At 39.5% G+C, this 26008-nt stretch overlaps 1 protein-coding gene across 3 annotated transcripts in view; it reads right to left on the reverse strand.

Moving 5' to 3' along the window:
- Nucleotides 1-26008, reverse strand: part of LOC143885334 (Glycosyl hydrolase family 47 protein) — a 108058-nt gene that overhangs the window by 76649 nt on the left and 5401 nt on the right. For all 3 annotated transcript variants that reach the window (XM_077389464.1, XM_077389463.1, XM_077389462.1), the window contains exons 3-4: nt 5480-5599; nt 5311-5403 (exon numbers count right to left, since the gene is read on the reverse strand). In XM_077389464.1, coding sequence (XP_077245579.1) covers nt 5311-5403; nt 5480-5599 — 213 coding nt within the window. The remainder of the gene's footprint in view (nt 1-5310; nt 5404-5479; nt 5600-26008) is intronic.

A 26008-nucleotide genomic window follows, 5' to 3' on the forward strand; every position in this document is an offset into this window, starting at 1 on the left:
TATGACCGTGGGGGTGCTGTTTGGAGGGCTATTTTCGTCTTTTTGCAAAAAATTCGAAAAAGATTCAAAAAATTCCCAAAAATTCCCCTCGTCGGAGTGGAACAAAAATTCCAAAAAATTCACCATACCCACTGAATTTTTTTCATATTTTTAACTATTTTTTTTTTTAAATTCCCCTCGCCGGAGCGGAACGGAAAGTTTCGAACGAAACGGCCGAAACACCGAAACGTTCCGTTCCAGTAGCCAAAACGGAACGGCGACCGGAACGGAATTTATAACTATGCTTCTGACGGATGCTTGGGATACCCAAAGCATCACATATAATGCGCCCCCACCACCCCCCCCCCCCCCCCCCCCCCCGCCGGTAATGGGCATCTCATTCCATTGAGTAAAAACTTTATCTTATATCACAAGCGTAGTTGGCTAGAGACCCTCATCAGTTTATCGAGTAGAATGTCAGAGCAACAGAATCCTTACGCGCTTTAGGATGGAGGAGATGATGGCCGCTACTAGGGCAAAGATTGTCTAGTTGTCAACCATGGAAAAACAGATGAAAAGTTAATGGAATGAGAATTTCATTCATCCCTTACAAAACAATCCAACCCCAACAGGAGGGAGTCTAATGATGTCAACAGACATCCTTTGAAGCATCAAACTCCTTTCGTCTTGAGATAGCGGAATAAGAGCAATATGACAAAAAAAACTATGTCAAAGAAGGAAAAATGCAGATCCAAATAGGACTAGAGAAAACCCCTCTAGAAAATATCGAGAAGTTAACATGAGAAGGATGAAAGAAAAGATGAAAAGGGTCTAGATATGGACAGTCTCTCCTGTATACATAAGATAGAACTTCTAGAAAATTTCAAGATTCCTGAGTTTGAAAATTTTGATGAAACTGGGTGTCTCACTGTGCATTTAAAGTTGTTCATTGTTCTACATAGACAACAAGGATTTAATGCCGAGCAAATCTCTCAACTATTTCAGATGTCATTGACTGGAGCCGCACAGAGACGGTCCTTAGCATTGGACAAATCTCGAATGAAACTTGGAAGGATTTATCTCAAAGCATTCTGTAGATCAGTTCTCTTATGAAAATGGGGCGAACATCTCTAGACAAGAATTGAAATGAAGGAATCATTCCATTTGTTCGTAGTGAGATGGAGGGAAAAAGCCTCCCATGTGATAGAGGCCATATGAAAAAGAGCTAGTTCAAATAGTGTTGAAGAATTTAGTAGTCAATATTTGCAGTACATGGCTCACCATTACTACCCAACTTTTGAAACATTGATTCCAGTAGTGGAGGATGCTTTTCCAGATGGAGTATTAGTTAAAGGCAAACTTTAGGGGAGGAGAAAAAACCCTACAACCAAAATAAGAATGAGTCCACCCCTTTGACAATGCTTCCTAGCACTATCTTGAGCAAATTCAGATGGCAAGAAGGCTTTTCCCTTTGGAACCCAGGCCACCACCAAATCTTATATCCAAGTACTTCAATGCTAATGAGTTCTGCGCCTACCACCAGAGTTCGAGCCTTGTCACTGATCATTACATAGCATTGATAAACATGGAATTCAAAATCTCATAGATACTGACAGATAGGGTCTCTTGTCCAAGCCCAATATCACCAAGAATCCTCTCCCAACCCATGTAATACCTCCGCCAACTAACATTAATACCACTTCCCTCGAAGAACCATCTTCTGACCCTTCCACCCTCATCAGAGCCATAGAAAAAGATTCAAAATGTGAAGAGTCAGCAAGAAAGAACAGATTGGTAGAGAATTCAGAGTACGTCAATGTGTTAGCCATCGAGCCTCCTTGTCCCTTTGTATTGTAGCAGGAAGAATAATTTTATAAAGAGGAAGAGTAATACAAGCTACAGTACGACAGCGAACCATTTGTGGTAGAAGCAGAAGATGAAACTTCCATTTTGCAACGATGATGAGTCATACGTAATGGTGGAAGTCTTCAGAATCTATCCCAAGGCCCTTCACACTAGGGGCATATGAAGTGGAGAAACTTTTTGTCCTTAATCTCGAAGAAGATTTCGAGGGTACAAAGTTTGGTATGTAACCAAAAGAAGTCGACAGTTTAAACCCACAGATTTGAGTGCAGAATATCCCATCACTTTGGTCAAAGGAGAAACCTCATAGCAATAGAACATGGAGGATAATGACATCATCAAACAACTAAAGAAAACCGAAGCAAGATTCCAATATGGGAATGAGCTGTTGATGGCATCAATCAAGCATCGAAAGGCTGTAATGAAAAAAACTGAACTTTGCTAATGTTAAATTATAAATTTCGCCAAATCAGCTGGCTGAATTGATAGGGAGTAGGGACCCCCCATGTGTCCAAGACAATCACCTTCTCTGATAAAGATTCTCCTTGGCACAGACTATGTCAAAGATTTAAACGTCACTGTCGACTGCTGTAAGAAGAGAATATCATTTGTTCTAATCAACAGCAAATCAGCTTTCAATGTTTGTCCTCTCCACATAGCAACCTCTCTAGGTTCAGGTTCATCAGACTTCTTGTCGTCCAATCAAGGTTTTTTGGAATACAAAAATTCCTGGCATTATCCACTGAAATCCAAGTAAGCAAGATTACCTTTCTCGTTGAGTTGCAAATCGTTGATATAAAAGCCATCATTTAATTTGTTAATAGGAAGACTGTGGCTACATGCAGTTTGTATACAACCATCTACCCTCCAGTCTCCACCAAAAATTGAAGTTCATCAAGGGCAACCGTGTTGTGACTGTAGATGGGGACTCTTAATTGCAGTTGAGTCAAATTTTCAAAGAAGATGTCTCTCCATGTGAAACACGAAAAAGAAGATTTGAACTTGTTCGGGTTTTCCTTTGAAGTATCACAAATTTCACTTGGTGAAGCAATGTTTGAAGAGACTCCCTTGCTGCGTAGTAAAAATACAGAAGTTTCAAAAAATCTTCCAAAAAATAGGTAATTTCCTACAGAGGGGATTGGGTTGTCGTAACCATGCAATCGCTGAATGGATCGAAAAAAACCAAATGGAAGAAACGTTTGGGCTAGGCTATGTTCCGGCAAAGGAAGACTGGGTTCGAGTTTAGAAGAACCCGCAGGTCAAGTTCCTAGCCATGAAATAGAACATGCCATATGATCCGGTTCCAATACCTTGAACATGTATTTTGTCAAGGCAGGAGATGAATTTCCATTCAGTGGTTTTTCGAAACCATGGTACCATTAGACTACAGAGAAAAAATTGCCAGGTGTTGAGATTTTCTTTTACCTCTGTCTGCCAGATGCAGAAGACCAAAAATTGATTGAAGTTGTGGAAGAAAAGGATTGATAGGATCACATTGATAAATTTCCATGGAATTCCTATTCGAAATGGATCCCCCCTAACTAAAGAGTTCCAAACCAATTTGACAGTTGCAGTGAAAGGAGGGTTGAACCATTTCGACCCACATAAGCTGATAACAGAAGCCGCAACCAACTGGTCATTCATTTCCATTTACAAGTCCCTTCTGGAACCTTTTAGAAGAATATTCCCTCTGGAGGAACCTATTATTGATAATGCTCATATTGAGACCATCGACTCTATTGAGTCTAGTAATGTGTGTATTGGGTATATTGAGTCCAACAGCAAGCATGAACATGTAACTCCCGTTTTTATATATGTAATTTAATTTTGAGTATTTCTCTATGTGTGATAATGAGATTGATAATGGAAACTTGAATGAAAAACCATCATTGAATGAAAAACCACCATTGTATGAAGAAGATAACGAGCAAGCACGGGAGTGTCAAGCCTAGCCTATCATGGAAGAAACTAAAACCATAAACACAGGCACAAAAAGCTCAAAGAAATTCGAATTAGAAAAACCTTATCCTCAAGAGCATGAAAAAATGATAAACCTATTAAAAGAATTCAAATAATCATTCCATTGCCTTATGAAGAGATGCCAAGGTTAAGAACAGAAGTTGTCCAACACAGATTACCACTCTTTCTAGATGTGAAACCTAAAAGGCAAAAACTCTGAAAATTGAGGACTGACTGAACTGAACTCTCGAAATCAAAGAAGAAATCACCAAGCAATTGAACGTCGGATTTATAGAAGTCGTTGAGTATCCGAGTGGTTAGCGAACATTATTCCCAACAATAAATTAATGCAATATGAATTGTATTGTATGCATTTTTTATAAATATTTATATGAATTACATGTGAAATGTGGTATGTAATGAGTTATCAGACATGCATGACCGTGCGTGTCACTAGGTGTTCGTTTTTGTGTTAAACCATTATGGATGGTTGTCTTGCTTATGTGATGGCTTTTAATTGTGTATTATGCTTATTCAAGTATTTCCTAAAGTTTAATCTTAAAATTTATCATTTGCATATGTTTCCGTGATTTTACAGGATTTCCATCGAAATTTCCAACCGAAAAACGAAGCGTTTCCGTTTCCATAGTGATCAAAACCAAAACCGAAGCTACTTGCATAGCTAGTAATCAAGTGTTTCATGAGTAGAAAAAGCACAATGAAGTAGATTGTCACTCCATTCAAGGAAAAGTTACTAGCAAATTTTCACTCCTTTTGTGAGGTCTAAGGATCAACCAGCAGACATTTTCACAGAGTTCTGGGTAAAATCAGTTTCACATAATTTGTTCCAAGATGAGTATGCAAGTTGATGGGGAGTGTTGAGAATTACCATGTTTAGGTCCTGTTAGTTTCAAATTCTAACAACCGATGGTGAGGATCCCTCCTGATTATTGGACAAAAATTACGTTTAATTTTGGTCCAATAATCGGGTTGGGGCCTCACCATCGGTTGTCAGAATCTGAAACGAACAGGGCCTTAGCCTGTTATGATGAGGCCTATCTTTAGTAGTGACATTATTGTAATTTTCCTTTTAGGGTTTATACATAAATAGGAAGTGACATTCTTCGGGTTTACTTTTGAACTCACACAAACTCCTCCTCTTCTTTTTCATCATTCTCCCTCCTCTTTATTCTCTTCTCTTTTTCTAAGACATGATTACTTCTTAAATTTGTATTTTCTTTATTTAACAGAACTAATGACAATGAAATTGTAATATGGCTCATTTTTTATTTTTTATTTTAAAAAGAGAGCCGTTTTAATTGAATATAATATGGCTCATGGACATGGAGAATGTTCATCAAAATTTATTTTGTAGAAGAATGCATTTGGAAAAGGCAAAAATGCCGATCTTCAATCTATCAATACTTTCAAAGCATTAACTACCAACCAAAACTTATAGGGGCCATGTTGTTATAGATAATAAGGTCAACCCCAATACTGTATACTCACAATATCAAACCGAAGGTTTTCACCAATCCATTCAATTGCTGCAGCAAATCGCACGTGGTCACCAAGTAAGGCCAATGTATCCAAAGAATCAATCTGTTCTATGGCAGCATCAGTACAAAACCATTATATAAACATTTATAGTTAGGAGGGAAAATAGGGATTATCTTACCAGAGTTAGGGCATAACCACCGAGTGTATCTTCTCCCGTGCAGGTTAACGGTCTTAATTCATCAAGAGGAAAAGCATGCTCAATATACCCGTCAAAGGCATGGTAGAACATTTCACGCACCTACATCACAGGAGGAACAATTGGATCAATCTCTATCAAATTTCTAAACTGAGGTAATAGACTTTCAGTTCACTAGAAGCTATACAACCTAACAATTATCTACTATTTCATCAAGATACAGCAATTTTTCACAGCATGCCAACAAGAAGGTTTCTATTTTGCACATTTCAATATCAATGGAATAAAGCATAACAAGCTAGTAAGTAAAAAATTACATAATTCCAATAGACCCACAAGTTCCACCAGCATCTAAACAGATCATTTCAGTCCAAAGTTTACCGGATGAATAAGTTATAGGCTATGATTTGGTGGACATTTTGAATTTATTGCCGCGACACATGCCCACACGTGTCGTGTCCGACACGACACCCGTGTCCACACATGTCGACACTCCTTTAGACACTTCCAAGTGTACTGCTAGAAGTGTCAGTAACTTTGTATGTATGTACGTGTACGAGTGTACCACTATTTCTAGATTTTTAGGGGATTCCATGCCAGATACCTCATATCCTTATTGAAACCCGGCACACAAATCTATGTCCACAAGTCATGATTATATGTACCTTATATTTTAGCCGTGTCCCCGTTTCTAAAATTTGGGAGTTTGCCGTGTCCGACACTCCGTGTCCGTGTCCACAAATCATAGGTTATAGGCCTAAACTGGCTAAAATGGTGATGTCATCATGATTCATGACCTCAACAATATATAACTCGGATGCTTTGCACGGCTTCAAGAATTGCATGTCAAAAGTGACTCGTGCATGACATGGTCGGGTTCATGCCACGATTATGTCCTGACAAATATTGACACTCCCAGGAAGCAAATCATTTGGTCAAGATTTTTCATTAAGGACACTTTGGTCCTATTTTAATGTATTTTAGATTACCTACAGTGAAAACCTCGTATCCTATAAAATAATGTGTGTGTATATATGTTTATATAAATAAGGATCTTCGAACAACATCCCCTCTATTGATTCCTACCTTGATTCAAGACAAATGATGGTCGAATCCCGCAGAAAAATCATCACGATGCTACTACTCTATGCTGTCCTTTTTTTTTAAAATTTCTTTAAATTAAATCAAGGGTAGGTGCAGTTGACTTGTTTTATTTATCATTTTCTTGTGTATTTAATTAATTTTTTGTAAACTTGTACTGATGTGTTTTAACAGTTAGAGGATTCCATGTGTGTCTCATTAAAGTAGAGCACACAGGTAGTTATACCCATCTCTCTTCTTTTCTTGACATGTACCATGCAAGTAGTTATACTTGCCACTCAACTTCTCTTGCCATGTGTCACCCAAGTAGCTATACTCATCTCTCCCTTTCTTTTCCCATGTGTCTCACAGGTAGTTATACTCATCTCTCCTCTTCTCTTGCCATGTGTCACCGAAGTAGCTGTATTCATCTCTTTTCTTCTCTTAAAAGAGAGTTCTATGTACATTATTCTGAAAATGAATGACGAATGAAGAAAAGAATTGAAGCATTATGGATGTGGAAATGATTTTCTTCCTATTGATCGTGGGTGTGATGCCCGAGATCCAACCTTGGAGTGATTGTTTGGAAACTAATTGTGTGATGTCCTAGTATCTATCCCTATAATAAGATCGCATTTCTCTCTTTATTATGCTTCTTTTATATTCTCTTTTTCTTCTACTTCTCTTCTCAACCCCAATTTTTATTTTTCTTGAATATGTGGATTCGAAGGCCAAATTTTGGATCAATTTTAACCATACTAGTTTCAACGTCATTAGTAGTGATTCCTAAAGAGTTTTGAATCCTAAATCTGGTCCTCAGATCAGTCTTATTCCCTTTGCTTCTCCAATCTCTCCTCCACCCCAACCTCGCCAGGTTGTCTTGTCTTCAATCAGTTTAGCATTAAAGCAAACCATGAGGTTTCACATGTTGCAGTAGGATTCATATGAGCAAGGTTTTGATTCAGCTTCGATTTTGGTCATCAGTGAAACAGAAACATTTCGGTTTCGGTACAAAATTATGACCAAATCTTGTAAAATCACAAAAAGCATTTCGGTATGAAATCATGGCCGAAAATCCATGTACAATTCTTCACCACTGGTTTCTCTTTTTATTTTTTGTCATACTTTTAGAAATATCTTAAATGAATCTCGTTTTTCTCTTTTCTACGAGTAGGATTGACTTTTGTCAGTGTTTCTGTCGAAATGTTGACATCTCGACAGAAACTTTACTTTCTTATCTGAAAAGTTGCATGTTTTGCACATTTCAACCGAGACATTAACGAAATCTTAAAATTTCATGTAAAATTCTGAAATAATTTTGAGCGAAATATAGTAATTTGCTGAATCCAAGTGGATTTCATTTTGGTAAAGGCCGAAATCGAAATATTTTGGCAAAAACAAAATGTTTCATCCAAAATAAAAAACCATGCATGCGGGGAGGATGACATATGGTCAAAGGAATGAGATTTTGTTTTTGTTATGATAATAACTCTGAGAATACGTTTCTGGACAGTGTTACGACGATAACTCTGAAATTTCGTTCCTGGAGAAGTGTGACTCTTCAAATTTGTAGATCCATGAGGGTTACAAAGTGAAGTCATTCACCCACACATTTTTTGGACACCGTAAGTAGTTCATACATTGAACTTGGCTTTGAAGAATTTATGTTCCCCAAGTAACACAACTAAAAGCTTAGAAACATATCAACAGTGTCAATGCATTTTAAATATTGATAAGCATATGAAAATGATCAAGAATAAGCTATCCAATATAGTTCATTTTCACTCAATTTTCAAAGTTGAAGTTGTTGAGAATAGCTGAAACAAGATTTGCATCAACCATTCAGATGTGGCATAGGAAAGTCAAATCGGTCCTTGAATTGATGGTGATTTCTAAAATTGGAGGTATTAAAAAGATGTTTTCTACTTCTTTTTCTTTTCTTTTTTTGAATGGTAAATGGATAAATGCTTCATTAAAAAGACTACCTAATGCAGGCTAGGGAGAGAGGAATAAGAGTAAAGAGGGAGAAGAGTAGAAGAGGATTAGGAGAGAATAGAAGAGAAAGAATAAAGGAGAACTAAAAGGAGCAGTAGAAATCTCAAAGAACTCAGTAATAATCTCAGTAAATCATAAAGTCCATATAAAGTATAAAATTGGCCTATATACAGGCATCAACAGAAACAAAAAGGACTAACATGTTCCCAAAACCAATAAAAGACCAAAATATCCCTAATAAAGCCAAAAAATCCCCAAAATGTAACGACGAATAAAAAAAAGATCCCTATGAGCCCCAGGTGTGGCCCCGCCTAGAATAAACCCGTAAGGGACGTCTACGATCCCCATCAACTCCCCCTGATGAAAATAACTCTCCTCGGGAGAGTGAAGAGTATGGTACTGTTGCATGATGTCGGGGTCCAAACGGCGAAGCTCCTCAAAGTAGCGTGTCAAAATCTGGTCGATGACGCCACTTGACAAGATACAGCCGAAATCCACCATGTCATGATGAAACGATCTCATCAGCAAGTATAGCATCGATCTGGTCGGCAGTAAGTGGTGGAACTGGCGGAACCACAGGCACTGTGGCTGGAACAGAGCTGGTAGTCTGACCTGTAGAAACATCTGTCGGCATAGCAGGAGGCTCGAAGGTTCCATGATATGGAAGAAGATCTTCGATATTGAATACGGGACTAATATTCATATCAGCAGGTAAGTCTATTAAATATGCATTAGGGCCGTACTTACGAAGGATACGAAAAGGTCCAATGGCTCGAGCATAAACTTTTTGAATGACTGATGGGGATAACGTTCAAGGCGTACACGAACCATAACATAATCACCTTCATTAAATTCAAGGTTCCTATGATGTACATCAACAGGTAGTTTATAATCAGCATTACTCATAGCAATCCTACAATGTATATGAGCATGTAGGTTATGGATGTGCTGGGCAAAGGAATCGGCTGACTCAGATGGACGGGCATCAGTGGGTAATGGTATAAGATCAATGGGTTAACGAGGGTTGACACCATGAACACTCTCAAAGGGGCTCTTTCCAGTACTCCGATTAACAGAGCTATTATACGCGAATTCGGCAGTCAGCAATAAAAGATCCCACGTACCTGGACGGTTACCTACTAGACATCTCAACAAATCACCCAGGCTACGGTTAACGACCTCAGTCTGACCATTGGTTTGTGGATGAAATGCCGAAAAAAACTTCAGTCGGGTCCTGAAGAGCTTACAAAGTGTCCTCCAAAAGTAACTGACAAATTTGACATCCCTGTCAGACATGATGGAAACAAGTAATTCATGAAGTTTGACGACCTCCCTAAAGAACAACTTAGCAACCTGCACGACGTCAGTTGTCTTGCTACACAGAATAAAATGAGCCATCCGTAAGAATCGATCCACAACCACAAGAATAGAGTCATGCCCTCTAACCGTCCTAGGCAGTCCAAGGACAAAGTCCATGCTCATATCTTGCCATGGAGAGTGGGGAATAGGCAAGGGCGTATATAATCCAATGTTTTGCTTCTTAGCCTTCCCCAGTTGGCAGGAGCGACACTGTGACACAATGTGCTACGTCTTTCTTCAAAGATGGCCAATAAAATCGATTCTTGACTAACGTGATTGTCTTATCCCTGCCAAAGTGTCCTGCTAGACCTCCGGCAGTCCGGCATGCAATTCCCAAACTAAGAAATCTCAAAGCGGAGCACGGGGAATGCATAGCCTAGATCCTCGAAATAGATAATTGTCTCTTACTAAGAAGTCAATGTGATCTCGACGGTTACCATCATGAACATCCCAAAAGATGATGCCAAAATCGGGACATGTGGGATACTCCTCCTTCAGCCTATCAATTCCTATGATCTTGACACTCATAGATTGTGGGACCATAACCACACGACTAAGGGCATCAGCTACTTTATTCTCAACTCTTGCCCGATGATTGAGGACGAACGTGTATTCTTTGAGGAATTCTATCTACTTAGCGTGTCTTTGACTTAATTTCTTTTGTGAATGAAGGTATTTCAACACTTCGTGGTCAGAGCATAGGACAAACTCTTGAGGTAATAAGTAGTATCTCCTATGAAACATTGCTTGTATTAAGTTTTTCATATGTAGAATAGTGTTTTTTAGCCTCACTAAGATTTTCGCTGAAATAGGCAGAGGTGTTTCTCCAGACCCTGAGAAAGTAAGAGCGATTAATGGGTAGCCGATCCCTAAGACACTTTCAAACGTTCGATGTTTTCATGGATTGGTCACCTTCTATCGCAGGTTTGTTAAGGGTTTTAGTACCCTTATGGCTATAACACAGAATGCAAGAAAAGGGGAGAGTTTCGTTGGACCCTGGCTGCCACCCGTGCTTTCCAGAATATCAAACAGAAGATGACTGGGGCTCCTGTCCTAGCTCACCCTGATACCAAATTTGATGCAGGCTAGGGAGAGAGGAATAAGAGTAAAGAGGGAGAAGAGTAGAAGAAGATTAGGAAAGAATAGAAGAGGAAGAATAAAGGAGAAGTAGAAATCTCAGAGAACTCAGTAATAGTCTCAGAAAATCATAAAGTTTATATAAAGTATACAACTGGCCTATATATAGGCATCAACAATAACAAAAAAGACTAACATGTCCCCAAAACCAGTAAAAGACCAAAATATCCCTAATAAAGCCAAAAAAACCCCCAAAATGTCCCTACGGATAATAAAAAAGATCCCTACCGGCCCCCGGCGTGGCCCCGCCTAGAATAAACTCGTAAGGGATGTCTACGATCCCCATCACGACCGATATGGTCTATTACAAGAAAAGAGAGCAAGAATATACAAAGGAAACTAAAAAACATGATAACATTAAGGGGGAAGAAAGTCAAAAATCTCAAAATCCTCTTTCTGAGCCCCAGACCTAGCCATTCAGTCTACGGCCCCATTAGCCGATCTCTTGATATGACACAAGGAGATACTCAAGGAGCCAACAATATCTTTAATCTCATTAAAAAGATCAGTAAATCTCCATGGGAGGAAGATGGGGACTGGATAACCATCGAATAACGTTCAAGGAATCCCCTTCTAACACTACTTTGTTTAGATCCTCACCCACAAGGTGATTAATTCCTTTATGGACGGCACACACCTCTGCCTTATTAGAATCCGCAGCACCAGTAGGGCCTGCAAAAGACCATCTCACCACTCTGTCATCCCTGAAAACTCCCCCAACACCTGCCAGGCCCGAATTTCAGAGGCTAGAACCATCGAAGTTGAACTTTAGAAAGCCACTATCTAGAGGCTCCCATACCTAAAGAATCGTCGGGTTCCTCTCAAAGCTAAAACAAACCTCACGCCACCCTTACCATAGATCGTATGCCAAGACAAATTGAAAACTTGGAAAAGACTTGGCCCAAAAGATTGTCAAAGCCACCAACTTAGTAAATAAATAAGAAGCACTCTTTGCACTTCCATTAAAGATCCTGTCATTTCTCTCTTTCCACGTTTCTCTCTTTCCACACAACCCAAATTGCTAATAATCCAAAGCTTCAATGAGGTCCTTAAGGAAGACCCATGTCGAGTCTTATCAAGAGATGGCCCCAAATCTCCCGAACCAATTTGCAATGGATAAATATATGATTCACTGTATCCCATCTTGGATGCACAAAGCACAATGATCAACGAAGCCCATCGTCCTCTTTTGCAAAAAAATCCACCGTATGGCTATGATAACGAATAGCCACCCATCCGAACACAACTACACGCAATGGTGCATGGATCGACCACACCCTAGCAACTTTAGGAATCGCAGGACAAGCACGAGGTGGGAATAGAAAGATTTAGCGGAAAACACCCCTAACGAAAACACAAGATGTTATTGATGCAAAAAAAAAAAGAATGAATGAATGAATGATGATAAAGGAGTGCAGAGTGATTCATGGTGAATTAAATTCGACTACATGCTGGTGTCCTATGATGAGGGCTTGAGACATTGATCATCCGAGACAACATCTTGTGTATGAGATGTGGGACTTCAGAATCAAGAAAGTGAGAGATATTATTTTTGCTCATGAAATAAAACATTCACTTTTAGATGCCTCATAATTTTACGACATTATATATTTTGCTTAGCAAGCGGAAGAAAAGAAACACTATGCTGCATTTCATGCCCTAGGTCCATTTGGTAGCACAAAAAGTAGGGAAAATCAAAGTAGGACATGTTTTCGTTTTCCTAGCATTGTTTGGGCCCATTTTCTATTCACATGACAGTCATTGTCGGCCGTAAATTTTCCAAATGCAAGCCATTATTTACTATTTGACTTCCCTCTCAAATCAAGAGGAGAAGGAAAGTAAAGAAATGGGTAGATGTTTTTTCTTTCCTACTAATTTTATATTACGTACATTCAAACAGACCCTCATAATATCAGTTTGATGTATTTGAGGGAGGTGGAAATGAAAAGTAGGAGCCTCCCCATGTGGGTAGACTGTTGATTATTCATGAGAGATGCTTGGAGAGCCTCTTTCCGAATATAGTCGAGTGACAAACCATCCATGCTACATCAACGTTTTTTTGTCGTGGTTGGTGATTTTGGCCATTAGTATGTTATTTCATATGGAATTTTTTTACAAGAGCAGTAATTGAGCTTTTTTTTTTTGAGACATAGTAACAATTTAAAATTGTGTGCTTCAAGTTATAATTATATCCTTTACTGTTAATATGTTTATAGGAATTTTTTTCCTAGACCCCACAATGACGGGAGCCTCGTGCACTGGGCCGCCCTTTTTTTTTTTTTTACCAATAGAAGTATTTTGGCTTTTATAGTGGAGGTACAATCAGCAACTGCTTGACAAGTCTACAGTCACAATTAACATGGTATGTTATTATTTTTATAATTTATAAAATTTTGAATTAATGAACTGAACTCTAGTGTATTTATATGTATTGCAGTTTTGCTTAATTGCTTATTTTCTTTATAAGTTATTTAGTTTGAATGAATAAATATTTATAGTTCCACTTGCTTAACTTTCCATGGTATATTTTTTTACTAATTTTTAAATATTTATTTATAAATTTAATTAATAAAACTTGCAGGAATTATGAATCTTACTTTTTTGGTCTAGCTGAATTCAACACTGTAACCATGTTGGATTCTGAAATGCATTTTTTTTTTAATGGATTCTGAAATGCATTCTTTCTTTAATTCTAAGGTTTTTAGGCAATTTGTAGTTAATTTTAGGAGCAATATCCTTGTGGGATTTCTAATGTGGTTAGTTTACTATTTCTAGTTTCCCGAGTTTAGGAGTTCCAATTGAATTGAATTTCTGCACCTGTTTGTTTATGATTATGAGTTGAGTTTGGTAAGGAATAGGACTTAGATGAGTGGTTAGTGATGCCTATCGGATGCTCCTAATATTTTTTATGTGCTTAATGATCCAAGTCTAGAAGCCCTTCTTGGCAATTTGTGTTGGTATATTTTGATGATATTTTTAATTGTAATCGCATGAAAGATGAACATTTCAGCATCTTTTTGAGTTTTACGTCTTTTCAAAAAGGGTCTTATGCAAACCTCAAAAAGTTTTTTTTAATGACCCCAAAACTTATCCTTGGAGTGTACTGTAACAAAAGATGTGATTCAAGTTGATGAAATCAAAGTGTGGTAAAACGGCCAACGCCGAAGACCATGAGAAAAATGCATGGTTTCCTTTCATGGTTTGGGCTCATTTTGTAATTGCTCTAACTAGGGACTGATTAAATGAAAAGCTTGAGTGGAAGCTATGTAGCAAAGGCGAGTTTCAAATTGGTGAAGAAGATGATTGAAGAACCTAGTTTGGCCTATCTCAACTTCAACAAAGTATTTGAAGTTGACTGTAATGCCTCACAAATTGGTTTAGGGCAGGTTTCAGCTAGGATGGGAGATTGATGCCATATTTTAGTGAAATGTTGGATGATACATGATGACGGTATTTCACGCAAGATTGGAGAACAATGTGATCATTCTAACATCACTTTACTGGCAGCATTATTTAGATGTTCTCATTTTAAAATTAGAAAATATTTAAGCACTTTCAAGGGTTTCAAAGAATCATATATCGCCCCCATGCCTCTTTAGTATTGTAATATGAGGTTAGAATAAAAAAAGAGGGATGGGCTTTCTCCAACTTGTGGCATAGTGGGTCTCCTAGTGGAAGGTTTGCGGGCCTATTAGCAAAGTGGTAGAGCATGCCCCTAACAATTGTGTTGTTGGGCTTGGGATGTGAAAGCAGGGATATCTCTACCTAAAAAAGCAAATTTCTCTCCCAATCAATTGATGGGGCAAGGAGCATAAAACAGAAATTACAAAGAAGATGAAGTAGATACCCTTTTTTTTTTCTTTCTTTTCTTACCTTCCAATATTTTTCTCCCTTTTCTCCTCCACTCCATTTCCCTGTCTATTCTCGTCATATTGGAATTGAAAAGTTTCCATTTCTAAAAAAGAATTTTCCCATCTGTTTGAGTTAGTTTTTCAACTATTTCTATAAATTGAATCATTAAAATTAGTGGAAAGGATCCATACATGGTTTTGATAACACTGGTCTAAGCCCAATTAACAAAGGATCCACATGTATGCTTCCACTGATGAATTTTCGTCCACCACCAGTCTAGATATACTGGCAAATAAACCTCCAAAAGCAGCACTCCAAATTAAAAATCCAACTGCAATCACACCTGGCTCACATTACCCACACCTACTCCAAACCGAACTTTAAAATATAGGAACACTTCCCCTGAACCATTTCAAATGCCATCTTTCCTCCAAACCCAAAGCTCACAACCAAGCTACCAAATGTACTACATGTTCCTATAAGAGAGGCCCATCACATGCCTGGTAGAAAACTTTCACCACCATCTATCCAACTTATTTGCATCAACACCCTCCATCCTTCCAACCAAGGGAATCCCCCTCTTCCTAAGGCTCACATGAATCCTGGCAAACAAAAATGTAAATCCTTATTTCTTACCCTTGAAGCCCAGAGAAGTACTTTGTGCCTACTCAACAATGCCTACAACGCCAAGCAATCTCAAAAATATAAAACCGATGAACAATAATATTCAGCATTGAGGTCCGAATGAATCATGGTTTTAAATTTCAGGAGAAGAATCCCTTGTATGAGAATGCACTTTCAAGAATGTATGAGAATGGAGAGATTGCAGCCATGTCACTTCCGATATTTTAGTGGCCTTGACGGCATACGGAGGGAATGGGCACAAGACAATGATATTCAAGCATTGATTCAGCGGCTACAACTAGACTCAAGTTCCAACCCACACTACACATGGGATGTATTAGACCTTCGGCACAAGCGTCGAATTGTTTTACCCGCCTACTCTGCCCAAAAGGCCTTGATCCTGAATGAACTCCATTCGTCTCCTAGTATGAGTCACTTGGGATTTCTACGCACTTACAAACGTGTTGCTCAGGCTTTTTATTGGCGTGGCATAAAGAAGGGTATCAAACGGTTTGTGGAAGAATGTGATGTGTGCCAGAGAAACAAAGGGAAAACTATTGCAAATCCAGGATTACTACAGCCATTGCCCATTCCCACCTAAATTTGGGCAGATATTTCAATGGACTTCATAGATGGGTTGCCTCACCGAGAAGGAAAGAGTGCCATACTTGTGTTGGTAGACCGACTTACTAAGTATGCTCATTTCTGCCAGTTGTCCCATCCATATACGGCAGCGATTGTTGCCCAGTTGTTCATTGAAAATATTTTTAAATTGCAAGGGATGCCGCAATCCATTGCTAGTGATCGCGATCAAACTTTTGTTAGTCACTTTTAGCTGCAAGGAACCGAGCTAAAGATGAGTACTTTATACCACCCACAAACATACGGTCAGACAGAGATGGTCAACATGTGCTTAGAAAACTACTTTAGGTGTTTTACAAGTGATAAACCGAAGCAATGGGTCCGTTGGCTGCCTAGGGCTGAGTAGTTGGACAACACAATATATCACTCATCAACAAACAAAACACCTTTTAAAATTGTTTATGGTCGCTCCCCGCCACTCATCACATCTTACACTCATGGGTCTACCAAGGTGCATCAAGTGGACTGTGAGTTAAGGGATCGAGATCGCATGCTAGAAATTTTTCGAAATAATCTCCACAAAGCACATGCGAGAATGAAGCACCAGACGGATAAACATCGATCAGAACGAGAATTCCAAGTTGGAGATTGGGTATATCTATGTTTGCAGCCATACAGTCAAGCATCAGTGGCGGTTCGAGCATTTATGAAACTCTCTCCTCGATTTATGGACCGTTTCAGGTACTTCAACGCTTTGGGACAGTTGCTTACAAGTTGGAACTTCCTCTTGATTCCAAAATACACTTAGTTTTCCATGTGTCATGCCTAAAGAGAAAGTTGGGGGATCATGCCAAATCTCAAAGCCAATTGCCTACTACCAATGAGAAGGGAGAAATTCAATTATAGTCCCACGCTATCTTGGATCATAGAATGATCAAGTAGGGTAATCGAGCTATCACAGAAGTGTTGCTTCAATGGGCTAACTTACTAGAGGAGGATGCAACGTGGGGGAATTTTCAGACCTTAAGAGAACGTTTCCCTGATTTGGTGCTCAATCAACCTTGAGGACAAGGTTGAAAATAAGGGAAGGGGATGTTAGAAACCTTCCTAAAATAGTTTATTTCCGTATTTCATCAGTTTCCCAATAAAAAGAGCATTGCTGTAATTACTTGATTTAGGGAATAATTATGCTACTGTATTTGCTTGATTTAGGGAGTTGATTAGGCTAGAATTAGTATAAAGAAAGACTTGGCTGTAAGAGAAGATCATTGAAAAGTTATCAATACCAATTGGAGGTTTGGGTTTCCTCTAATTACCATGTCTTCTTCCTCTATTCTTCTTCTTTTTATCTCTTTTATTTTATTCGATAGAGCGGGCACTCTGTGGCTTGATTCGTACCAATCATACCACTCGATGGCATCACTGTCGAAATTGATGGAAGCAATTTCCACCTTCATATTATCAGCTATGCGATGGAAGCGAAAATATTTTTCCGCTCTTGATATCCATCCCGTTGGATCGTCACCTCCCCAACGTGGAACTCAACCTTCGCGAATGGAAAATTTTGCATCCGATCTCCTGTCATACCATGTTCATGACTGTCCCGATTGCTTAATCAACGACCATGATGATTGACTCCACCAACGTAATGTCCTCCCGCGTCATTAATGGACCCAGATACGATCTCAGGGTCTTTTTTTCAGCAGTGAAATCTTAAGGACCAGCAATCGACAAGATCTGCTTGGTTAAAGCTTCAATATTCTTCGTGTTTTGGGCTGCCAAAGTCGTTATATACTCCCTTAAGACCTCCAATCTAGCGATCTTGAGCAGCAAACCTTGCTTCTAATTGCGGATCAGCGAGATGGTTATCTTCGATCCTTTGATTGGAAGGCAAGGAAGACATGGTTACAGCAAAATTATTTTTTCTTCTGTGCACGTGTAGTAGGCATGCACGAGAACCTTGCTCTGATACCAGATCATAGATCACCGCTCTATCGAATAAAATAAAAGAGATAAAAAGAAGAAGAATAGAGCAAGAAGACAGGTTAATTCGAGGACACCCAAACCTTCAATTGATATTGATAACTTTTCAATGATCTTCTCTTACAGCCAAGTCTTTCTTTATACTAATTCTAGCCTAATCAACTCCCTAAATCAAGCAAATACAGTAGCATAATTATTCCCTAAATCAAGTAATTACAGCAATGCTCTTTTTATTGGGAAACTGATGAAATACGGAAATAAACTATTTTAGGAAGGTTTCTAACATCTCCTTCCCTTATTTTCAACCTTGTCCTCAAGGTTGATTGAGCACGAAATCAGGGAAACGTTCCCTTTAGGTCTGAAAATTCCCCCACGTTGCATCCTCCGCTGGTAAGTTGGCCCATTGAACCAACACTTCTGTGATGACTCGATTACCCTACTTGATCATTTTATGATCCAAGATAGCGTGGGGCTGTAATTGAATTTCTCCCTTCTCATTGGTAGTAGGCAATTGGCTTTGAGATTTGGCATGATCCCCCAACTTTCTCTTTAGGCATGACACATGAAAAACCAGGGGTATTTTGGAATGAAGAGGAAGTTCCAACTTGTAAGCAACTGTCCCAGAGCGTTGAAGTACCTGAAACGGTCCATAAATCGATGAGAGAGTTTCATAAATGCTCGAAACGCCACTGATGCTTGACTGTATGGCTGCAAACATAGATATACCCAATCTCCAACTTGGAATTCTCGTTCTAATCGATGTTTATCCGTCTGGTGCTTCATTCTCGCATGTGCTTTGTGGAGATTATTTCGAAGAATTTCTAGCATGCGATCTCGATCCCTTAACTCACAGTCCACTTGATGCACCTTGGTAGACTCATGAGTCTAAGATGTGATGAGTGGCGGGGAGCGACCATAAACAATTTCAAAAGGTGTTTTGTTTGTTGATGAGTGATACATTGAGTTGCCCAACCACTCAGCCCAAGGCAGCCAACGGACCCATTGCTTCGGTCTATCACTTGTAAAACACCTCAAGTAGTTTTCTAAGCACATGTTGACCATCTCTGTCTGACCGTATGTTTGTGGTTGGTATGAAGTACTAATCTTTAGCTCGGTTCCTTGCAGCTTAAAGAATTCTTACCAAAAGTGACTAACAAAAGTTCAATCACGATCACTAACAATGGATTGCGGCATCCCTTGCAATTTAAAAATATTTTCAATGAACAACTGGGCAATAATCGCTGCCGTATATGGATGGGGCAGCTGGCAGAAATGAACATACTTAGTAAGTCGGTCTACCAACACGAGTATGACACTCTTTCCTTGTCAGTGAGGCAACCCATCTATGAAGTCCATGGAAATATCTGCCCAAATTTGGGTGGGAATGGGCAATGGCTGTAGTAATCCTGGATTTGCAATAGTTTCCCCTTTGTTTCTCTGGCACACATCACATTCTTAAACAAACCATTTGATATCCTTCTTTATGCCACGCCAATAAAAAGCCTGAGCAACATGTTTGTAAGTGCGTAGAAATCCCGAGTGACCCACACTAGGAGACGAGTGGAGTTCATTCAAGATCAAGGCCTTTTGGGCAGAGTGGGCGGGTAAAACAATTCGACCCTTGTGCCGAAGGTCTAATACATCCCATGTGTAGTGTGGGTTGGAACTTGGGTCTAGTTATAGCCGCTGAATCAATGCCTGAATATCATTGTCTTGTGCCCATTCCCTCCGTATGTCGTCAAGGCCACTAAAATATCGGAAGTGACATGGCTGCAATCTCTGCATTCTCATACATTCTTGAAAGTGCATCTGTTGCTACATTCTCCTTCCCTTTCTTGTAAACGAATTCAAAATCATACCCCAATAATTTTGAAACCCACTTTTGTTGCTCCATAGATGAAATTCGCTGCTCCAAAATATATTTTATACTCCTGTGATCAGTTCTGATCTGAAAATGTCGACCAAGTAGATATGGGCTCCATTTTGTCACCGCATGAATAATAGACAGCATCTCCTTATCATACAACGACATGGCTTGATGTTGGCGAGATAAAGCTTTGCCCGTGTAAGCTAAAGGCCAATGAAGCACGGGTACTCTCCCGGGGGTCCCGTACCCGTACCCCACACGTATGGGGTGCGGGTACGTTCAGGTACGCCTCGGGTACGTCCCGGGTACGCACCCTATATTTAAAAAAAAAAACCCCAAATTTTAAGTCTGTGTGCGTGTCGAGTGCGTCGCGGGTGCGCTCCCACGCATACCTGACACGTTTGGTGGGTTTTTTAAAGAAAGAGGGTTTGTTTTAGCAACTTAAGGGGATGTGTTTATAACATATGGGGGGGGTGTTTATAAAAACAAATAAAGGGGAAAAACCCCGATCATTTCTCGCCACTCGTTTTTCTCTCCCTCTCTCAAACCCTAAATCCCTCTTCTCCGACGAGATTTCCTCCACTCTGGCGAGGTCCCTCCCCTCCGGCAAACCTTAACGGTAATCTTCACTCCCTATCACCTCTCTCTCTCTCTATGATTCTCTCTCTCTCTCAGCCTCTCTCTGTCTCTCTCCGTCTCTCTCTCTCAGCCTCTCTCTCTCTCCGTCTCTCTCTCTCAGCCTATCTCTTTGTTTCCCTCTCTCTCTCTCTCAGCCTCTCTCTCTCTCTCTCGGCCTCTGTCTCTCTCTGTCACTCTCTCTCTCTGCCTCTCTCTCTCTCTGTGTATCTCTGTCTCTCTTTTTTTTTTTGGGATTTTGTGAGTCTATTTTTTTGGGGATTTTGTGAATCAATTTTGAGTCCAAAAACAGATTATTGAGCCCTCTTTCTTTTGGATTTTGAGGACAGATTGTGAGTCCAAAGCAGATTTTTGGACTCACAATCTGTTGAGTCTAATTTTGAGTCCAAGAATCAGCTTCGGACTCACAATCTGTTCTCAAAATCCGAAACAAACAGGGCGTAAATGCTATTTTTGGTGCAATAATCTGTTGGATTCAAAACTAATTGTTTGTCTATTTGTTTTTTGGGTGCAATAATCTGTTTTTGGGGTGTAATACCTGTTGAGAGTCCAAAACTGATTATTGGATTCAAAATTTTGTTTAATTTTGAGTCCAATAATCTGTTTGGAGCTCAGAATTACATTTACGTCCTGTTCATTTGATATGGATTCAAATGAGAGGGAGCTCAGAATTCTATGCTACTCTCTCTCTCTCTCTCTCTCTCTCTCTCTCTCTCTCTCTCTGTTTTTTTTTCGATTTTGAAAATTGATTTAGTACAAAACAGATTATTAGGCCCTATTTGTTTTGGATTTTGTAATTTTCAATGCAATAATCAGCTTTGGACTTAAGTTGGTCTGAGAAGTGCAAAAATCCAAAATTAAAAGGGCCTAAATGTTCATTTGGGATTGTGTCAACCGATTGACAGTCCAAAACTGATTATTGGATTTAAAATTTTGTTTAATTTTGAGTCCAATAATCTGTTCGGGGCTCACATTTAGGCCCTGTTCATTTGATATTTTTATACTGTGATAGTCTATTTTTATACTGTGATAGTCTGTTCATTGTTCATTGAATAGATATTTTATTATATATCTATTCAATAATTTGTTGTATATTTTATTCCAATAATCTGTTCATTGTTCTTTTAATAGATTTAAGAATGTCTTCATCCGGTGCTAGTGTGACACCTCCTACCGATGAAGATGTCTCGAAGCCTTTGTGGAAGCATGTGTCGAGATTTGATAAAGATCCTAAAGGTGGAGGGAATGTGAAGTGGCAGTGCAATTATTGTCAGAAGAATTTTAGTAGCTTGTACACAAGGGTTAGGGCACACTTGTTAAAGATAGCCGGACAAGGAATCGGAGCATGTCCTAAAGTGAAGACGAGTGATCTAGTTGCTATGCAAAGGATGGAGGAAGAGGCCAAGGAGATTATAAAGCAAAATGCTCCCAAGAAAGTGACATTGCCGCCATCGTTGAGTACTGGATCATTGGGTTGCACAAGTATGTTTGTGGCTCCAAGTTATGATTTGAAGAAGAGAAAGACAAGTGGAAATGTGAGTGCACTTGAAAAAGCTTTCAACATGGCGGCCCGTGATCAACTACATGCCGAGATTGCTAGGATGTTTTACTTCGGTGGCTTGCCCTTTCACCTAGCAAGAAACCCATACTATGCTAGTTCTTACACTTTTGTCGCCAACAATGCACTTTCGGGTTATTTGCCTCCGGGGTACAACTTGCTTAGCACAACTCTACTTCAAAGAGAGAGGGCTAATATTGATAGGTTGTTGCAACCTATTAGAGACACGTGGAGGGAGAAAGGCGTGAGCATTGTTAGTGATGGATGGAGCGACTCACAGAGGAGGCCTCTCATTAACTTCATGGTGGTATCAGAAGGTAGAGCTATGTTTCTTAAGGCGATAGATTGTTCGGGGGAGACAAAATACAAGCATTTCATTGCTAACTTATTGAAGGAAGTCATTAATGAGGTTGGACATGATAAGGTTGTCCAGGTAGTTACCGATAATGCTCCAAATTGCAAGGCGGCCGGACAACTTGTTGAAGCTCAATTTCCTTCCATATTTTGGACCCCGTGTGTGGTGCACACACTCAATCTTGCTTTGAAGAACATTTGTGTGGCAAAGAATGTGGAAGTAAATCAAATTGCCTATGGAGAATGTAGTTGGATCTCGGATATTGCGGGAGATGTCATGCTAGTGAAGAATTTCATCATGAATCATTCGATGAGATTGGCCATATTCAACGACTTCAATAGTTTGAAGTTGCTTTCCGTTACCGAGACTCGCTTTGCGAGTGTTATTATGATGCTTAAGAGATTTAAACTCTTAAAGCAAGGTCTACAATCGATGGTGATTAGTGACAAATGGAATTGCTATCGAGATGATGATGTAGGAAAAGCAAAGTTTGTGAAAGAGAAGGTGTTTGATGACATTTGGTGGGATTCTATCGATTACATACTCTCTTTTACATCTCCTATGTATGACATGCTAAGAGAGTGTGACACGGATAAGCCTTGTCTTCATTTGGTTTATGATATATGGAACACGATGATTGAGAAAGTGACGACGGCAATCTATAGGAAGGAAGCAAAGAGAAAAGAAGAAGAGTCTAGCTTTTATGAAGTGGTGCAAGAAATTCTTTTTGATCGTTGGAACAAGAGCAACACTTCGCTTCATTGCTTGGCTCATTCATTGAATCCAAGGTTAGGTGACTTCAAATTTTATTTAGATTAATAGTTATGTTCATTGTGAACTTTATTTCCTACTTTTAACATGAAACTAAATTATTTTTTCTATTCTTGAAGGTATTACAGCGAAGAATGGCTTAGTGCCGGTTCAAATCGTGTTCCTCCACATAAGGATACAGAGATTTATGCAGAGAGGGTAAAGTGCCTCAAAAGGTACTTTCCCAATTCAGCAGATCGCACGAAGGCTAATGTGGAGTTTGCCTACTTCTTTATGAAGTCTGGATTATTCAATGACGTTGATTCCATTAATGACCGAACTACTTTAGAGCCTCACGATTGGTGGGCTGTCCACGGTACGTGTGCTATGCTTCAAAGCTTAGCTTTGAAGCTTCTTATGCAGCCTTCGTCTTCATCTTGTGCCGAGAGGAATTGGAGCACTTACTCCTTTGTGCATTCTTTGAGAAGGAACAAGATAACTCCACAACGGGCTCAGGACTTGGTTTTTGTTCATAGTAATCTTCGTCTTCTATCAAGACGATCTCCACAGTATGCACAGGGAGAGACGAAGATGTGGGACATAGGTGGAGATTCATTTGACTCTTTTGAGGATGTTGGGGTGCTTGAAGTTGCTAGCCTTTCACTCGATGAGCGATTTGGAAGCCGTTGTTTTTACCGATGATGTAGATGATGATATTGGAGATAAGGCGACGGACATTGTATCTAATGAATGATGCAATCGTAACATCTTGTACTTAAAGTTGGAACTTATGAAATATGGAGTAATATTAGATTTTGCTATTTTGGTGATGTTAATTGTAATTTGATTGTTCTTTAATTGTTTTTAATTTTTATAAATATATAATAAAATAATAATAAATATTATTATATTTAACGTACCTGAACGTATCCGCACCCGGGTTTTTTGGAAAATCACGTACCCGTGTCGTGTCGTACCCGTACCGCGTACCCGTACCCGTGCTTCTTAGCTAAAGGCCTTCCCTCTTGCATCTATACTCCTACTCCAATTCCGCTTACAAGATCCACAACCAATGGAGGCAAATGTTCTGATGTCAAAATCGCAGTACTAGATCATGCATTCGTCACAAATTTATTCCTCCTTCCCTTGGATGGATGTGATATGGTCCTGGGGGCACAGTGATCGCACACTCTAGGGGATATCAGCTAGGAATTTTTCAAAGCTTTTTATGCATTTCATGGTGAATGGAAAGCCAATAACTATCAAAGGCAGAAGTGGGTTAATGTGACAACTGCTAGTGCCCACCGTATAGAGAAGATGTTACAGGAGCACGGAGTCTTTCTAGCACAGTTACAGAAGGTAGAGGTAAGGGAAATCAGCTCTCATGAAACTCCTGATATTGAGTCCTTATTGACAGAATTTTCGGACGTCTTTGAAGAACCAAAGGGGTTGCCACCTAAACGTTTGCGTGATCATAAAATACCATTGCTTCCTGATAGTGGTCATGCGAATGTGAGGCCTTATTGTTATCCATATGTACAGAAGGCTGAGATTGAGAAGATAGTCTGGGAGATGGTAGAGACGAGGATTGTTCGGCCAAGTGTCAGTCCTTTCTCTTCACCAGTTCTACTAGTTCACAAAAAAGATGGGTTGTGGAGGATGTGTGTCAAATGTCAACTATCGTGTGTTGAATCGGATAACTATCAAGGATAAGAATCCTATTCCGGTAGTTGATGAACTCAACTCAACTCAACTAAGCCTTTGTCCCAAACTAGTTGGGGTCGGCTAATGAATCCTTTAAAAAAATTTCATGAAGAAGGTGAAAGGATCTACCCAGTTTGGACTAAGTCTAATCCTGACACTAGTTGGGTTCATCTACATGGATCAATTTCTTCCATTCTATCATATCCAAGGTCATGTTCTCTGTTATATTCCTAGCCCTCAAGTCTTTCCTCACTGTTCCTACCCAAGTTGTTTTCGGTCTGCCCCTACCTCTTTTTACTCCAGCAATATGGCACAAGTCACTTCTTCTCACTTGAGCAACCAAAGGCCTACGTTGGATATGCCCAAACCATCTTAAGCGGTGCTCTCTCATCTTCTCCTCAATTGGTGCCACCCCCACCTTTTTACGGATGTCTTCATTTTTAATTCGATCTAACCTTGTGTGGCCGCACATCTATCTAAGCATTCGCATCTCCACTACACTCATCTTATGCACATGCTGCTTCTTGGTGGCCCATTCTGAGTCGTACAGCATGGCTGGCCTCACAGCTGTCTTATAAAACTTTCCCTTCAACTTGGTAGGTATTTTACGGTCCCATAGAACTTCTGAAGCATGCTTCCACTTCAACCAACCTGCTCTTATTATGTGGTTAACATCCTCTTCAAGCTATTTCAAAAAAAAAACATCATCTTCAATCCCTCCTTCCTTATGTAGGATTGAACGAAGGTAGCGAAAGATATCCCTCTTAGGTACCTCCTGTCCAGTCATATTTACTACATCCTCGCCCTACCTCCTTAATTACTAAAGTTGCACTCCATATACTCTGTCATAGTCCTGCTCAGTCTGTAACCTTTGGATTCCAAAGTAGTTCTCCATAACTCTAACTTAGCATTAACTCCTGCTTTGGTTTCGTCAATTAATACTATGTCATTTGCAAATAACATACACTATGACACCTCGCCCTGGATACCCTCCGTAAGTTCATCCATAACTAGAGTAAAAAGATAAGG

This window comes from Tasmannia lanceolata, unplaced genomic scaffold, assembly GCF_043159265.1.
Source record: "Tasmannia lanceolata isolate RefF3 unplaced genomic scaffold, GAP_Taslan_0.1 ptg000008l, whole genome shotgun sequence".
Lineage (NCBI taxonomy): Eukaryota > Viridiplantae > Streptophyta > Magnoliopsida > Canellales > Winteraceae > Tasmannia > Tasmannia lanceolata.